Source organism: Chanodichthys erythropterus, chromosome 8, assembly GCF_024489055.1.
Source record: "Chanodichthys erythropterus isolate Z2021 chromosome 8, ASM2448905v1, whole genome shotgun sequence".
NCBI classification, from domain to species: Eukaryota; Metazoa; Chordata; class Actinopteri; order Cypriniformes; family Xenocyprididae; genus Chanodichthys; species Chanodichthys erythropterus.
The window spans coordinates 15,051,441-15,070,560 of NC_090228.1; the positions used below are offsets into that span (position 1 = coordinate 15,051,441).

Sequence of the window (19,120 nt, forward strand, 5' to 3'; positions counted from 1 at the left end):
ATTTTCAACATGAAAATAAATCTGAAGGTAATAACACGGGTGCATTCATAAGGGACAGAAGTGTTTCTCTAATTGAAGAATCACCCAAATATGGTTGTAAAATCTTTCATGGCAAAGGTTGAAACTAAATTTGTGGACATTATGGCTACGTTGAGAGCGAATGGAGATGTTTTAATTAATACAGATATTAAGATAAACGACATGCGGACAAATACTTTTTGATTGGCACAATTCTCAAAACTCCGCATCCCCTGCTTGTCACTTCTGCCAAACTGTCTGTCTCTTTTGAATTTCTCTTGCTGGGAGACGGGCCCCAGTGCTCAGAAGTGTAAAGGAAAGTTCTACCTCATCAATTAAAGATGCTGCTCGCAGAGAGCGAGGAAAATTTGGAAAGTGGGAGAAAACCACAAACGGGGAGAGGGAGAAATGCTGTGATGTTATAATTCATGGCCCGTGGTGCTGTTTTTCAAAGCTCACGTCTCTATTATTGAATAGTGTTTACTGCCACTGAGAAACGCCAAGTGCACATCATAGTGTGATATCTGTAAATCAGGCTTTAGAATGGATGTATTTGCTTTTGGCATGTTTTAGTTTCTCATGTGATTTTTCGAATCAAATTCATACAAGAAACAAGGATGCATTATAAATGGGTCTACTTTATATTGTGCAGTGTAATATGCAATTTGATCATTCTTTTCTTTTGTGTAACATCAATGTTTTATTGTTTTGTGTCTCTTTAAGCTGTGGAGCATGCTAGATGGAGCCCTCCTGAAGATCTGTTCCAGGGACACTAAGGACTCAATGGACTCTTTCCACGGCGGATGGGTGACCGACCTGCACTTCTCCCCAGATAACAGAGTACTCGTCTCTACTGGCGGATACATCAAGGTACACATGTTATGTAGATGAAATGGCCATTTACAAGCAAACTATTCAGGGTTCAGAACTTTTATTGATTAGTGGGGTTATTGTTGGGTTAAGATCTAGTTTCTCATATGAAAAGAAGTGGTTCATAATTAATTGTTCAGTGAAACCACATAACCAGTGTTGCCTGCTTCCTAAAAGAAATGCCTCTTGTGAGTTTGAGGTAAACATTTGAATCGGCTATAAAGACTGCCATCTTGGAATCAGCCTTAAAGGGTTATTTCACCCAAAAATGAAATTTCTGTCATTAATTACTCACCCTCATGTCGTTCCAAACCCTTCGTTCATGTTCAGAACACAAATTAAAATATTTTTTGATGAAATCTGAGTTTTCTGACCTCCCTATTTCAAAGCACAAAGTTAGTAAAAACATTGTTTCAAATAGCCCATGTGACTACAGCCTTAATGTTATGAAGAGACAATATTTTTGTGTGCAAAAATAACTTTATTCAACAATTTTGTGTTCAGAAGATGAACAAAGGTCTGGAACAGCATGAGGGTGAGAAGTTAATGATAGAAATAATATTGTGTGAACTAACCCTTTTAATTCAGACATTATTATTAGAGCAAAAGTAATACTCGACTGCCCTGCTGCTTGTTTTTGTGACATCATTTCATCTGTATTATCAGGCAGACACTCGTCCAATCGCTCATGTCACAGAGGCACATTATCATGTCAGGAACTGTGTGAGACTAACTTCCATCAACTGTGTCACCCATTATCCATCACACACTGCGACTTTATTAATATACTCGGAGCCGTCTGTACATTGTGTAAGTGTCACTGGCGTAATGACGCTTCATCACACATCAATCTGTCAGTTTATCAAATGCGTCTGCATCAGGCTGCCCCCGCGCTCATGACCCTCCGCTTGAGCGCGTGAGCGGGTCCGTCGGAGACCCCATAATAAGCTCTGATTGATCACCGGCTGTCCTCTCGCTCAGGATCCCGCCGTCTGTAATATGAAATGATAAATTAATCATCAGCCAAACGTCGTCTTCATCAGACCCAACCAAACCTGCTGTAAATCTGTTACGACCACACAAAGGAAGGAGGTGTGCGAGATGTGACGTGACGCGTCACGCTGCGCTTCCTGCTGGAAATGCACTTGTTCTGATTCCAGAATTTACGTCGCCTGCAGGATCTGGTAATATATCAGAGCAGATGTTGTGTGAAGTCTGTTTTTCAGTGGAATGGTTTGCTTATGGTAGTTTTAGCCTACTTGTTTACTGTAACAGATCCCTGGGTTTATTTCAGATATGGCAAAATGAAGATCTGTGCCACGGCCTAGCAGTTATCACGTTGAGTCGTGGTGCAAGTTCAAATCCAGCCTGCAATGTCTTTTTCACCACCATCTCCTGTCACCAATTGTGTAAATAAAATGTGCCCGAAAGCCCTAAAAATAAAATATTTTAAACAATAGTGGTGAGAATGATATTGCAGGCTGAATTTGAAATTACTTTGACAGAAATAAAATATGTGGTGGTGACATCAAGCTAAGCCTTGTTTGCTCTGTTAAACTCCCAGATTAGTTGGCCATTCAGACAGCAGGAAGAGTCTTGTAGACATGGCCATGCCCGAGCTTGTTCAGCATGGCAGCTCTCTGCATTCGCTTTGAGGTGATCTGCCTCTCAGCCTCATCTGTCTTTTGGTGGTCGCCTTCGGTAGTTTGTCTGTGACGTATTTGTATCGGGCCGTCAGCAACGCTTGTTCTTTTGACATGTTTTTCAGTTCAGTCCATCTGAGTACATGAACAACTGACTTTGTTTTGGATGGAAGCAGGCCAGTTATTTGTTTTTGCAGTGGGTAAAATGCATAGACTGTTAAGTATGGTTATGGTTGTTCATTTAGAGATGGACGATAAGTGAGTGAGGTGTTAAATGGTAGTGTTTTTCATGCCAAATGGTAGTGTATTTTCACTGATGCAGTCCAGCAAAACTGCCTAAAAGTACAGCAGTGAGCTACTTAAATGGTTAGTTCACCAAAAAATGAAATTTCTGTCATTAATTAGTCACCCCCTTTATGTTTTTCCAAACCTGCAAGACCTGCGTTCATCTAAGGAACATAAAGATATTTTTGATGAAATCGGAGTTTGAATTGTATTTTCTCCCATAGAAAGCAATGAAATGAGCACATTCAAGGTCCAGAAAGATAGTAAAGACATGTCTAAAATGGTAAATGTGACTACAGCGTTTTAATGTTATGAAGCGACGAGGATACTTTTTGTGCGCAAAAACAAATGACTTTATTCAACAATTTTTCCTCTTCCCTGTTGATGAAAATTGTGCACAAAAATAACTTTTATTCAACAAAGTATTGAAAGTGATTGAAAGTTGGGCTGTCACAATATCAGAATTTCAAAATACAACGGTTTAATAAAAAAAAAGACGTTTTTTTTAATGGTAGGTTGAAATTTTATACTGCTTAATACAGCGCCTGTATGTACATGAATAATGTAGTAATGTGTTTTTGACAATTATTGCATCTATTGTGCTTCATTTCTAATAAAGTATGCAAACACCACAAGCATCACTACAGGAAGTTGTCCGAGTCCATGTGTCCATTTTCAACTCCTGACAGCAAGCAGTAAATCTCACCGATTTGGTTGCATCCAGCCGAAGTGAAAAAAATGAATAAATAAATACATTATTGCATGGGTAGTATTAAAACAATATCAGTTTCATTTAAATATCACCGTTAACAGTAACAGTATATTGTTACGCTCCTAACTGAAATCGAATGCATCATGAATTGTTAAACACGTAATCTGCCCCTTGTCTGTCCTCATTGTGGATAAGTGGGTTGGACTGAAGACACGTCCAAGCCATGTCCTGTCTCAAAGGACAAACCAGCAGGGGTTTTTTTTTTTTTTTTTTGTCTTGTGTTCGGTCTCATTCATCACGATATATCTGTAGTGCATCAGTCTTTGCATCTTTATCTGTATGTCACCTTTTTTAAAAATCTAGCTGACAGATTGCCGGATGACGCGTAGCATCCTTCATGCATGTTTTGTGCATGTATGAGACTGGATAACTCGTTTTGCCCTTCACTCTGAGAGGTAATGTTTTCTGTGTGTGAGTGATTTATAAAGGCCTCTTTTCATTTAGCTTTCACTCATAAAGGACGAATGGTTATTATAGCTGCGGGTGTGTGAGTGACACAGTGTTCCTTTGCATGAGACACATATTTCCTGGAGGATAGGACAAACGGATGAGGTCAGCCAGGATATTACACCTTTACTAAGGAAGAGGCTCAAACGCATTAAATCACACTCCCCCTCTCTCTCTCTCTCACACACATATATAGTGTTTGTTCTCTGGAGGATTTGGTTGCTTTTTGGAGACTCCTAGTAATTCACACACATCAGCTCTAGGGCATCCAGACCTTCACCTACCAGACAGAATGCTTATATCACAGCAGTTTATTGCTTGGAGTCCCACAACAGCATTCACCTGCAAATAAGAGACTTTATTTCTTTCGTCTGTTTCTACTGTTGAGCAAAGGTGAGAAAAGCTATTTGTTTTTCAGCAGTAGCAATGCTTGGGGCCGTTGGGTCTGGATGTGCCACAGAGACGGGGAGATGGACTTGTTCTCGTCTTGCTGTCAGGACTGTTGTTCATACCCGTCATTGAATCGGTGCCAAATCCATTCTCCCTAAGTTTCTTCTTTCAGTCACTGTCTAAAGAGTTGGCGGGTGTTTGTTAATTATCATTAAAAGGTTAGTTCACCCAAAAATGAAGAAAATGTCATTAATTACTCACCCCCATGTCGCTCCAAACCTGGAAGTCCTTCCTTCATCTTTGGAACACAACACCTCCATAGAAGGCTATTTATTGACCACTTTCAAGGTCCAGAAAGGTACTAAAGACATGGTTAAAATAATCAACGTGACTGCAGTGGTTCAACCTTAATGTTACGAAGCGACAATTTTTTTTATTTTTTTTATTTTTTTTTCAGTGATGGACTATTTTAAAGGTTCACTTTCAAATTAAAGTTTCCTGATAATTTCTTTTTGACTGAAAAAAGACACATGAACATCTTGGATGACATGGGGGCGAGTAAATTAATTTTCTGGAATGTTTATCAAAAACCTTAGTTTCAGTGCAGCTTCAAAGAGCTCTACATGATGTCAGACGAGAAATAAAGGTCTTATCTAGAGAAACTATCAGTAATTTTTTAAAAAAAAAAGAAAAAAAAAAAATTAACCACAAATGGTAATCTTGAAGTAGCTGTCTTCTTCTCTATTAGAGTTCCAGCAGTGTAGACACTAAGTGTATTACTGCCCTCCACAGGTCAAAGTTTGAAATAATTGTCATTCAATATGCTAGTGCAAGTATATAACAATTTGGTTCAAACTTTAACCTTTTGAGGGCAGTAATACACTTAGCCTTCTCAACACTGTTGGAAGAGAGCTAGTTCAAGATGAGCATTTATGTTTTGTTTTTTTTTTTTGTTTTTTTTTTTTAGAAAATGAGTGGTTTCACTAGATAATTTCAATTTCATTACAGCTTCAAAGGTCTTTAAATGATACCAGACGAGGAATAAGAGTCTTTTGACCTTTTGGAGTCCATTGAAGTCCACTATATGGAGAGAAGTCCTGGAATGTTTTCATCAAAAACCTTAATTTCTTTTCAACTGAAGAAAGGACATGGACATCTTGGATGACATTGGGGTTAGTAAATTATCAGGGAATTTCATTTTCAATATCAAACTAATCCTTTAACAAGGTCTTTAGTACTTTTCTGGACTTTGAAAGTGGTGGTTAAATTACTGTCTGTGGAGAAGTCGGATACCTCTTGGATTTCATCCAAATATGTTAATTTGTGTTCTGAGGGTGTTATGGGTGTGGAATGACATGAGGGTGAGTAATTGAGAAATTATTATTATTAATAATTTTTTTTTTTTTTTTTGGGTGAACTCGATATTTATTTATTTATTTATTTTATTTATTTATTTATTTATTTATTTATTTATTTATTTATTTTATTTAATTTTAGTATTAGCATTTGCACTTTGCAATGAGAAATTTATGAAATCACCTGTTTGGCCTCTTAAATCCAAAATAGTTACTTTTTTTTTTTGTTTGTTTTTTTCATAAAATGAGATTATAACCTCAGCCCCAGCTTCAAGCAAATGCTTATGTAATAGTTTCTGAGAGAATTTACTCAATCTATTTGCTTCAGTGTTTGCCAGCGGCAGAACAAGCACTTGTACTGTAGGAGAGCTTGACACAGATTGCAACACCTGCTATTGCTCTGATTTCTACATTTCTCGGTTGTGCGTTTGGTATGTTTTATAAAATAGTTGGGCAAAGCAGCTATTGCCATCACACCAGTTTATTTGAACAGTTCAGTTATGCATCTATTCTGTATAATTGTGATTTGTAAACTATATTCCAAACCCTTTGAAAGCATGTGATAGGTTTGTGTCGGAAGCAGAGCAAAATTTTGATTTTAAGTGATGTGCTTAAAGGTGCCCTAGAATTAAAAATTGAATTTATATTGGCATAGTTGAATAACAGCGCATGTCTTTTCCATGTACTGAACTCTTGAGTTTCAAACTCCATTGTTTCCTCCTCCTTGTATAAATCTCATTTGTTTAAAAGACCTCCGGAACGCAGGCGAATGTCAACATAACACCGACTGCTATGTAACAGTCGGGATCATTAATATGTATGACCCCAATATTTGCATATGCCAGCCCATGTTCAAGGCATTAGACAAGGGCAGCCAGTATTAACTTCTGGATGTGCAGAGCTGAATCATTAGACTAGATAAGCAACCAAGGAAAATGGCGAAAAATGGCAGATGGTGCAATAACTCACGCGATCCCATGATCATGATATTTTTATTGATATTTGTAAATTGTTTCTAAATGTTTCGTTAGCATGTTGCTAATGTACTGTTAAATGTGGCTAAATTTACCATTGTTTCTTATACAGACTGCAAGTGTTTAATAATGAAAATAACGATGGCTCTTGTGTCCGTGAATAAAATAATTCATAAACACAACTTCATTCTTTATAAATCTCTCCAACAGTGTAGCATTAGCCGTTAGCCATGGATCATGGCCTCAAATTCATTCAGAATCAAATGTAAACATCCAAATAAATACAATACTCACATAATCCGCCGCATACATGCAGCATGCGTAACGAACACTTTGTAAAGATCCATTTTGAGGGTTATATTAGCAGTGTAAACTTTGTTTATGCACCGTTTAAGGCAAGTGCGAGCTCCGTGGGCGGAGAGCGTGAGCATTTAAAGGGGCCGCAACATGAATTGGCGCATTTCTAATGATGCCCCAAAATAGGCAGTTAAAAAAAAGAATTAAAAAAAAAAAAAAATCTATGGGGTATTTTGAGCTGAAACTTCAGACACATTCAGGGGACACCTTAGACTTATATTACATGTTTTAAAAAGTTGTAGGGCACCTTTAAGTGGACTGTTCAACCAAAAATGTAATCTACTTGCCTAGATGTTAACTCACTATTAAAATGTCGTCTCACACCCATGTCCTAGTGTACTTGAGTGATGTCCTGCATTTCAGTTTTGTCCAGAGGGGCAGACGTTTGACTTTGAGAGAGATGGATTTTTGTCAGACATTGGCCATTGAGATGACAACCTTGGAACAAATTTGGAAAAGGTACATTTGCTCTCGTCACAGCACCTCCATTAAATGGTTTAAAACTTGAGAAAAAAATGTTTTTTCATGGGGTTATTTCTTGTCATTTCAAATTATGTGTATAAAGATGAGTTATGTTTTTCATTGGTCATAAGGACTTTGACTTTATCTGGTTGAAAGTGATCTGAATGTTTAGCTTCGGGCAGGCAGACACGCGCCAGTGCCGTGACTCAGATTTGTTCCTGATTCCTGGCAGACGATCTGTCAAAGCAAGTTCACGCAGGGAAGATGCTACGGAGGGCCGACAGCACAGCGTACACCCCATTTTTGTCATGCCGCGGTGTGCGGACGCCAGTCGAGGATTCCTCCCCGCACACAATAAAATGAGAGAGGGGACTAAAAAGACAGAGTAAAAGAGAATGAGATGGTAGGAAAGAAAGAAAAGGGATTGTGTCTGCATCAATATTTTAGCCTTTGAGGTCTTGAATAATTTTGGCTTTGCATGGAGGCGGGCTCCCCTCTTGTTGGTTGTTTCCTGCTTCTGATGCGCAAGTATAGTTAAAGGGTTAATTCACCAAAAAATGTAATTTCACCATGTCGTTCCACACCCGTAAGACCTTTATCAAAATATCTTAATTTGTGAACACAGGACTTATGGGTGTGGAATGACATAAGCGTCAGTACCCAAAAATGACATTTCTGTCATTAAAGTAGCACCTTAAAGGTAGTGTATATGGTGTAATTCTTTTCTAATCACTTTTACTGGAAGCTAGAGAAGCATGATAAATATTGGATGATTTTATTCTTGAATTTTTGCAGTAAAAAATGGATGCTGTTATAATTGCAAACACAAGATTCCCACATGGTGGTTGGTAGAAGTAATGATTATGGCAATATTGTATTTTTTTCTGGGTTGTAGACCAAGTAGTAAGATGGCTTCCTCTATACCCTTGGGCACGTCACTCAACTTCACAGCACCTCCGGGGTCAGAGGATGACTGCCGACCCCTGATCTTCAGACCTCAGCTGTCTCTGAAATAAGTCATGAACTGCAAATCTCCTCCTGAGAAATGACATTTCCACACATACAAGCTGACAATCATAAGGTTTTTTTTTTTTTTTAATTCATGCAATACACTCTCCTTGAACCAACCATGAGTCAAGCTAGCGCCAGATGGACGGGATGTCCCCTCCCTTGCAGATCTTTTGAAAGAAACTTGTTGAATCCGCCCAGTGTGCTACATGTAAATAATTATGCTGCACATCAACTCTGGGACACAGTGGCTTTTGTTAGAAATTGATGATTTTTTTATTTATTTTTTTTCATCATGTGGCTTGCATTTTAGGTGCACAATCATGCATTTGGAGAAGAGTAGAGTAGATGGAGCGGAACAAGGTCAGGTCTGTGTCTGTAGACTGTAGTACACTATACCGTGTGAGAAATAATGCAGCTCTCTGAATGAAAAGTGCAAAAAAGAGGCAGGAAAAAGTACAAGACTTGGCCTTGGCCTGGTGAATAATTGAAGCCGGTTCCTTTACTGGTGGTGTTTTTTTTTTTTTTTTTTTTTTTTTTTTTTCTGTGGGTTGTGTAATGGCACTTGTTAGCATGTTGTCTGTGAAAGAGCTCATAATCCTAAATTTGTAGGCTTTTGTTGGCTGATGAGGAAAAAATCCACCCAATGAGGACTAGAAACGTGTGTTCCAAACATCAGGTTTGAAGTAATGAACGGGCCGTGTCTAGAAGAAGCCTCCTGTGCGGCAAGCCGTGATCTCATAGCAAATAATTCAATTGTCCACTATCATCTGTGTGTGCACAAACGAATGACTGGGGTTTTGTGTGTGTGTGTGTGCCTCACCCTTTTGTCTGAACCTTTATGGTCTCAAACTAAAAAGAGATGGAGCACAGTCTATATTGGGGGAAGGGAAAAAGAAATGCGACTTGAGCAATATCCTATACCGGCTGCACGTGGCAATCACGTCCCTCTCTGGCCACTTTATTTTTGGAGGTCTGGTACACTGGGCAGTGAGATTTGAACACAAAGCTGTAAGTTGCATAGAACGAACCTTTTAAATGCAAACGAGAGCCATTAATTCACAAGGGTGGTACGATTAACGAGTCTGTCGGGGGTGTTGCGTTTGCACATCTGCACAAGGAGAGTGTAAAAACAAGCACTGCGGTCGGAGGCATCTGTTGTCAATGTCGCTGACGGTTTGGCCAGTAGCTGCACGGTGGCCTCATTTTGTCAGTGCTTACGGTATTGTCATTTAGCAGTTGTTAACATTCATATAAGTATTCCTTTGCTGCTTTTTGACCAGAACAGTGTGTTTGAGCGTAGCTGTAGGGAACGGGGGTTCTCTGACGTGTTCCATGTTGTGCTGTTGGTAAAAAGCTATAAGTTTCTTATGACAGACTTTCACCCCAATTGTATTTGTATTTTTGTTGCAGTGGTGGAGCGTTGAGACGGGAGAGGCCCTGCAGACATTCTACACGATGGGAGCCAATCTGAAGAAGATTCACGTGTCGCCTGATTTCAGCACCTTTTTGACTGTGGACAGCATTGGAATCCTTTATGTTTTAAAGAAAGTGGAGGGAGGAGGAATATAGATGGAAAAAAAATAAAACATTATTAAAAACCAAGTTTTCTGTACAATTGTAGGTAAGGGTGAGACTTGATCAAAGCGAGTTGTAACATTTGAAGTTTTCGCTGGGGTTTTATAATGTTTTGGAAGACAATCTGTCCTTTTACTATGACAATGTGCATTTGAAGCCCAAGTACTGTGAACTATAACAGAAGCCTTAATTTTTTTTATTTTAGTAGTGTGCACAGCCCAGTGTGGGATTTTCCTCGGTGGCCATGTGTTTGAACTGATGCCTTTAATGTGTGTAAAAATGTGAAAAGCACATTTTTGTGTGTTTGCCAGTTTTGAAGGCTCAGGTTTGACTTGTGTCAGCAGCGTTACATGTAAGGGCTATAAAGTGGCTCACCAATGAAATGAGGCATTTGAGGTAAGCTAATGAGTACAGCCTTTTATATTTAATGTAGCTGGAGAGGCTCACTTTTGTGTGATGTAGCAAAGTATGTGTAGGGTTTTCAGTAAATTTTGAAACACAATGAGGAATCAATTTTTATTATTATTTTTTTTTTTTTTGCCCTGGACGATGCAAAAAAATGTAATTGCTTGTGTTTACAAGTGAAAATTTGTAATGATCCAAAATGAAGTGCTGTAACTGAATTCAAGTTAGTTAATGCACCACTGGATTACCAAAGGGTGAATGTGTAATTGATTTTGGTGCTTATATCTTAATGTGAATATAAATTGAATGAACACCAAGGCAGTCTTGTCTGTTATTGATCCTGATATGATTGATGTGAATGAATGTATTGTGGTGTTTTTTTTTTTTTTTTGTTTGTTTGTTTTTTTTGTTTTGCCCCTCCCTGTAGATGTACCTGGAGTTGAGGGTGAAGTGTTGAAGAGAAAAAGGTTGATGGTTCTTGAATGCATGCTTTTGAGAGCGAGAAGGAAAAGGACACTAATGCATGGGAGTGCTGACACAGCAGCGGTCATGCTCCGTCTGTTTCTGACACTTCCTGTTGGCAGCTGGCTGATGAGAACAGACAGCACAGTGTCATGTCCAAATGTCATTGTCAAGCAGTGCTGCGTGGCGCATTTGTACAATCCAAGCTGAAGCAATAGTTTGCTGAAGTTGTTTGAGAGTTAGAAGGATGTTAGTGTTTTTGAGGTGAGAGGAGGCTGTTGAAGTGATTTGGTTCAGGATTGCATTTAGTGTGACTGAAATTCGTGCTCCAGCTCAGATTGTTGTGGCGTGTGAGAAAGCAGAGCCAGGTGAGTTTAGGCTTGTGCCAGGTGCATTAGGGCCACGCAGACCGATTGGTGTAGGACACCAATGTACCGTGAGAGTGGTTGGAGAGCATACAGCTTATGCTTTTCAAATGGCCTTGTGGTACTTTGTCATACTGATTGGTCCGCAGCGTTGATGCAGCCTAATAAGTGTGTTCCTGGTCAAGAATGGGCAGTGTAGAGAAGTTGTTAAATGTTTTGTGCTATGTTGTGGGCAAATATTGGAAGAAATGTGGAGATTGAGTGAGTTTTGTTTCAATTAGGACAGCTTTTGGAAGTGACTGATCGTAGGTGGCATTGATCTGAGCTTATGCACATCAGCATGATGCTAAACCAAACATGTGTAAGGTCAGATCAAGGAGGCCTATGAGCAATCATTTTGAAAGCTGTGCAAATTGAAAATGTGTAATCCAATATTTGTTGCTTAATATAGCGTAATGCTAAGAGTTTGAAGCAATTGTAAAGGTTGGACATTTTTGACCTGGAACACAGCACAAGGGGTAAGTGGTACAGTTCTTGCAATTGTTGCTCCCTGTATCTCAGGCACTATACATTTTAGTAGGTCTCTTTGGACACCCAATTGATGTGTTGCAGCTTGTATGGGTGAGCTGCTGACCTGAATGAGGTGTGTTTGGAGATGTCCAAAATGTGTAGTGGGTAGGATATATTGGGCAAGGTTTGGAAGAGTGGTAAGAGGTTTAAGGCCAGTTAAAGGGACAGTTGGGCCAAAAGTGGTACATGTATGATTGGCTGAGGCTCAAGTTGTTTGAAATGTGTTCAACACAACAAACAAAATGCCACAAGGCAGATATGTTGAAGAATGTTAAAGTGAACAGTTTGAGGCACCATTGACTTCTGTGGTAAAAAAAAGTAGTATGGAAGTAAGTGAATGGTGCCCTAAAAGTGTTGAGTTTAACATTGTTGAAAATATCATCCCTTTGTGTTGAAGAAGAAAGAAAATGGCACATTTCAAAGAACTTAAGGCAATCATACATGTTGCACTTTTGGCCCAACTATCCCTTTAATACTTATATAGTATATTTAGTACAATAGGAGGAGGAGGAAGAAGAAGGAGGGGGCTGCGCTAAGTATAAATACTTAGTAAATCCCTTTTTTTTTAATTTATTTTTTTTTCTCTTCCCAAATGACCATGAAAACAATCCAAGTATTTGCTCTACACACTGCTTTTCATTTACTCACCATACCTTATTACATCAAAGCCGCACTACTCCAGCTTGTAGCTTCCATCTGGTCAGTTGCCCAGTCATGCATCTTCCATCCAATTGCTCATGCTGCTGCTTTTATCCTTGATCTTCCACACATCTCTTACTGTGCCACGACTTGCATTTCACTAATGTGCTGCTGCCATTGAGGTGTGGTCTACTACTTAACGTGTTGCCCTATGAAACTACATGGGAAATGGTGTGTGTTTTTTTTTTTTTTAATGCTTTTAAAAGAGTGGAAGTTTCACATTAAGTCATTACACCACTTGCACTACTGAACACTTATTTGCTCATGGAGCCTCTTGTGATGCGATGGTCAGGCAGGCCCTTGATTGCTGAGTGATTGTCTGCTGTACTCATAGAGCTGGGTGCTCAATCGTGTTCCTGGACATCTACCTTGGAGCCAACCCTCAAACCACTCGTAAGAAAAAGTTGATCATTAAGTTAACTGTGCAGGAAGGTACATCTCCCTGCGCTTATTTTCCCATGGGCCTCTGACAGGTCTAGTTTTCAAATTTATCATACATTATATCACCCAAACCACATCTTCCTCTTCTTCCATTCTCAGCTCTTATGTTCTGGTGAAATGCAGCTGGAGGTCAAGTGAAAACACTTTGCAAACCATTATATAACCTGTCGCAACATCCTGCAGCCCATCCAAAGCAACTCTAGTCTAAGTCTACCTTTTCCTTTGCTTTTTTGCCCATTACACAAAAACTGATGTTTGGAATAGGGCAGGTGATCTCTTCGATTCCCACGATACAGTATATTGGTCATTCATGTACACATCACTTCTCTTCTCTACATTTAAATGAATCCTGTTTTCCCATTGGACTTATATTTTAAAAACACCTGCATGTAATTACAGCTGTTATTAATTTCTATAGTTACATTTAAAATTACACCGTTGACCCATCCCTTCAACCTACCCATACCACCAAAACTTTCCCTAACCTTACCGTATCCCACCTCAATAGCAGCAAAAGTGTTTTGCAATTCAATATGAACCCAATACATTACACTTATTTTTGGATGCAAGTCCATAATATAAAGTGGGACCGTTCTTTTTTGGCCTGACAACCTGGTTACCACAATCCTGCTTTTGGTGGGCCACTGTCCTGCAGAGTTTAGCTCCAACCCCAGTCAAACACACCTGAACCAGGTAATTAAGGTTTACACTTTAGTATGGCACTGTCCCAAATGCCACCCTAAACCCTCAAGTCCACACTTTCACAACGTAATACCACTTTCGGTGACATTTCTATGAGGCTTTGCTCATATCCGACTCGTGTGCATCCCCCTGCCTCAGCTACCTGAACCTTGGCCCAAGTTCCTGTCAGCTGCTCTCGGTGTCGGAGGTTACTTTATTGCTCGCTCTTGTCAGGTCAGGTGGAACGGGGCCAACTGTGTGCGTATGAAAAAACCCCCCGAAAGAACAAGACGGCGGATGCCTGCAGAGCTTTGGACACGATCCTGCCCCTGAAGCTGTGCGAGCAAATGTAATTTGCGGAAGAAATACATGTTGCCTTTGTTGTTAAAGGAATCTTTCACCCAAAACTTGTCATACATTACTCACCCGTATGACGTTCCTTCTTCCGAGGAACGCGGGAAAGCTTTATGGCGGGCCTGGCCGACTAAATCAAACTCAAAAGTAATCCTGTAATCCTGATGACCTTGATTAGCTTATTCAGGTGTGATTTATTACAGTTGGAGCTTAGCTCTGCAGCAAAGTGAATTTCAAGGCCCAGAGTTGCCCAGACCTGCTTTACAGTACTGTTCTGAGAAGATAAATGCTCCCCATGCAACTCTGGCACTATATTCAAAGTCTTTTTTTAATAACACAAAGCAATTAAAATGTATTCAATGAAAACCCTGCTGTCCACAACATCAACTACATTTTTTTTTCAACTCTTTTTTTTTTTTTTTACGCTAGTCAAGCACATTCGTCTTCGACCGCGTGGTCCCTGCGCTTGTTCACGTATGTGTGTTTCTAAAGGCCTTTTCCTACTTCAGGCTGCCACCCCGAGCTGCTATTGGCCTTTAAAACCAAAATGTGTCGAGTCAGGAGTGCGAGGCGGTCTGACAGATACGTTTCAGGACCTGGCCTAAATATGCCTCGTTCTTATGCTGATATCAACAATTTGCGTGCCGTTTAGGAACCTTTCCTTCTTTCCTTTTAGGTCGCTCCTTTGGCTTCTTTGGGTGGGAGGTAAAACTAAAAGTCTGCTCGCTCTCAAATCGCATCTGGCCTCGTTGACGGATGAATGTGGCTCTTCGGCAGGTGTCATTTCTCTCTCGCCTCTCCCGTCGTGGACCGCAGAGGAGGTGAAACCCTTAATGGGCTCGTAGCCAGTGTTGCCATGGCAGCTGGCTTTAGGATGCTGGGCGTCCTCCCAAAAATGCCCTTTCGTCTCACCTCTGACGCCGGCAGGCAGGGGTACCTGATGAGTTCGACCCCACAAAAATAACAGTTATCGCTGCATCTGAACTTTCAGCGCACGTCAGTGTTTTCAAAGGTGATCATGGGTTGACAGAACTGTGGCTCGGGTTCAAAATATACAACAAGTGTCTAAAACAGCACATTTGTGATCACATTAGTTTGTGTATGCAAGTGTGCCAGGGTTCAGTTAAATCAAGTGAGGCCCTTTCACCAATGACACGCTTCATGTCCCATTTGTCATTTTAAGTTTCGGAAGGGTGCTCACAAGTGCCCCCATCGTTGCGCGCACTCGATGCGCACTTTTGCGGAGCCCGCGAGGCCGCGATCGCTTCTACCCGACAGTCCGAGTGGCTATACGTCAAGAAAGTGTGCACTCGGGGAAGATTGCGAGGGCTTAAGGTACCGTTTGGGACAGGGCCTGAGTGTGAAACCAGACCAACGATGCGGGGGGTCCCCGGGAACATCGCACCCAGATTTGGTGCCCGGTGTCAAAGCCCGCTAAAAGCTAAGTGGAAACACACCCAAGATTTCTGGGGCAGCCCACGTGCTTCATTATAGCTGCTTCAGAGTTGCAGCATAACAGACAGTGTTGTATTAAGAAAATACATTCAAAAGACACAAAACTCAGACTGATCGACATGACTTCATCGTAGCCTTTTATGGGATGACTGCTTCATTCCTTATCTTCCAATTTCACTCTCACATCTTTATTATGTTTTTATACGTATACCTACCTTCTTTGCGCAGAAGCCTACCTGTGTGATAAAGTCAACATGAAATCAAACAAATCAAATTTAATATTATATAATTTAATACACATTCCTGGTAGTATTGTGAGTGATTAATTGCTGATTCTGCAGGGGACAAAATAAAACACACAGACACGGGCATATTTTCAAGCCGCTGACTACACATATGTAATTGTCTAACTAGAAACTTACGTTACAAAAAAAACAGATAGCTACTGTACTTTAAAAAATTAATGTTTGATCTTTTGCTGCATTCACACCATGTTGTCATTATAGCTCCTTATGCTTTCTAATCCCTCTCGTGGTACTTTAATGTAGGGCTGCGTGATTACGTCGAGTACGTAAATAGGTCGACTTGAGTCAAATGCGTCGATTCATTGCACTCTTTAATTTCCAAATGATGGCGGCTGCCGGCCACGCTGAAACTCAGCAGTTATTTCAAAAATATCGGGCCTATCTAAAGTACGGGAATTTTTTAAACAGACAAAATAAAATGGTGCTCTGTCTACACGCTCTGTAACCGAAATGACATAGGCCTACCATAGCAGCAAAACTTCGGTGCAGGAGCGTCTAAAAAAAGAAAAAGAAAAAAAAAAAACATCCCAAGGCTCTCTTACGCTGCCATGTCGTCGTTTTGAAGTAAGTATTTGGACTACTACAGCTAAGTTTTACTCAGCACTAGAATGCCGTTGTCAGTCTGATGTGTTGCCCTTAATATGGCTGCGTTCATACAGCGCTGTTGGTAGTTATTTCAAATATCTAATGGATGAACTCACACCTCAATTGGACTCATTTATTTAATTACACCCTGTCAATCATTGTAAAACTTCACGGTTTTATAGACACCGCCATGTTTGAAGCTGTCGCTATGGTGATAGCACTAAAGTTAGGTTGTGACTTCACCTTATTGATCATACAGCTGAATGAACATATTCAAGCAGCTACTTTAATCTCGTGAATGAACAAAACATTTCAGGATTCACATTTGTAAACAACTGCTGCTAAATCCTCAAAAAGTGACTACAGACCTTATTCACCGCAGCGCCATCTTTGATTTTTAGGGAAAGACATACTATACATCTCTTCAGTGGGTTGTACTATTATTTCATGTGTTTTGGGATTGTTCTCCTGACGAAACACTGCAAAATATCCTTCAGACAAATTTCAGCAGACACGAGCTGTGGAAAATAAGTGATCTAGGAGCTTTTGTATACAGCTTTTTACAGCAGATCATTACACATTTTACAGTGATCATTACATTCATAGACAAATAATCAATAAGATTGATTGGAAAAAGTAATCTATACTTTTGGCCTTCCTTTGATGTCGTACACCGATCGGTCTGTGCGGCGCCGCTTCAAGTCGACCGCACCTTACATCGGCGGTGGTCAAGTAGCACGGCGGCCACGTGGTACAAAGTCGTAGCTCTTCAAGTCGTTTACACGCTGTAATTGCAAATTCTACAACAACATGAACGCTTTTTTACTGTTCAGGCTTGTAAAGGCAATTGCAGCATGGCGTGAATGCACCTTTTGTCTAATCGTTTTGATTAACAAAACTAATATTAAGCACAGACCTGATTTTACATGGAAACGCAACACTAAAAGCCCAGCAGAAATCCCAGAGGGAACCCGCATCATCATCTCTGATTATCTACTTCAACATTACTAAAGTAAAATGGCCTGCAAATGTTGCTTCGTGTGTTTCTTCCACACGGGACATAAATAAAGACTGCTATTGATACGCTTTAGGCAAAATGATAAAATGCTCAATGAAATGGTCGTAAGCACACAAGCCTATTTTAACAAATACCTATTATAGACACATATTCGGTTGTCGATATAAGCTAGCTTTACTTTGGAATGATCTTAATCTTCAATATTTGCTTACAGTGGTAGGTAAGCACAGTTTGTTCTTTTCGTCAGAGCTGATAAATGCTAGGTGAGGGCTGTTTTTGCTCCCTACAGTTTGATTTTGTGTGTTCCTAAGGCTCTGGCCCAGTTCTCACATACTCTGGGCTCTCGCAGCTCTCTTTGTTCTTTTTATATCAACGTGACTGAACTAGTTGAACGATTATAAAGCCTACTTTATTTTGATATCGCTGCAGAAATCTATTTGGCACATTCTGTAAGTGTTAATTAATTGATCTGTAAGATAATTACATAAATGGTTATCCCCTGACGCTTAATTTAGTCAAAGGCTTCGGGATACGCACCATCTGGGACGCGAGACTACAGTTATCCCATTATCTCTCTCGTTCTATCTTTGTTGTAAGAACTACGTGATGGAATGGAAAGTGAAGGATATTTGAAAAAAGGTTACGTCGGTCGGCTCGTCTCGCTTGATGTAAACGCCTCTTGAAATGCCATCTGATTTATTTAAGGCTCTGACAGAAAGATGCAGTAAACGCTTTACAGATTGGGGAATACAACCCACTGCAGGTCAAATCGAGGCTATAAATGTCTGTTAGATGTAGGCCTACTTCTCAATTGTTTATTTAAACTTTATACAAACCATAAAGTTCAAACAACTTTTCGGTCTCTATGATTTCAGTAGTACAACTGTCCGTTGTTGTGTCGGTTCCTCCGAGTCAATTGGCTGTGTGGTTTCTCCACATCTGTTACTGCAGCGTAACCAAGTAGTGTTACATGCTATGTGGAGAAAGATACGAGCTCCATGGAAACAGAGTGCACGAGAAGTGAACCTTATGCCACCCAGCCTGAGGGAGATATTATCCCGAAACTCACACTCAAGTCCTTATCAAAACACATCTTTTAACACGCTCCCTGTCTTTACTGAATTGGAATTGGTGGCAGTTCCCCAGAGGCCACTGATAAGTAGGCTACACACAAATACATAGACCTAATACAAACAATAATTACATATCGATAGACAAAGTAACAGACAGACAGACAAAACAGGTACACTCTAAAAAATGCTGGGTTGTTTCAACCCAAGTTTGGGTCAAAAATGGACAAACCCAACCATTGGGTTAAATTTTTAAATGCATTTTTTAACCCAACGGTTGGGTTTGTCCATATTTGACCCAAATTTGGGTTGAAACAACCCAGCATTTTTTAGAGTGTAGAATGATAGATGGGTACAGAATATTGATGGGTAGGTGGTACATTGATACAAGTTATAATTCATTACATTCAACAAAAATTCAACAAGAAAAGACAAAAGAGTGTGGATGTTGTCAAAACCCAGAAGACTAAAACACCACTGGAGAACTTCCAATTTGGTTTTTCAATTTATGAGTAAAATAAAGCCTGTCTGTGGTAAATATAACTTGTTTT

General features: G+C 39.9%; 1 protein-coding gene across 6 annotated transcripts in view; it reads left to right on the top strand.

Annotated features, from left to right (window-relative positions):
• The window catches only part of apaf1 (apoptotic peptidase activating factor 1), a 30,284-nt gene extending 19,364 nt beyond the window's left edge, over positions 1–10,920 (top strand). For 2 of the 6 annotated variants that reach the window (XM_067391986.1, XM_067391987.1), the window contains exons 25-26: positions 742–888; positions 9,995–10,920. In XM_067391986.1, the coding sequence (XP_067248087.1) occupies positions 742–888; positions 9,995–10,153 (306 nt within the window). In that variant the 3' untranslated portion in view covers positions 10,154–10,920. Of the gene's footprint in view, positions 1–741; positions 889–5,433; positions 5,594–7,474; positions 7,571–8,468; positions 9,965–9,994 lie in introns of those variants that run through there. The other 4 variants (XM_067391983.1, XM_067391984.1, XM_067391981.1 and 1 more) reach the window with 4 other exon arrangements.
• The last annotated feature ends 8,200 nt before the right edge of the window (positions 10,921–19,120 follow it).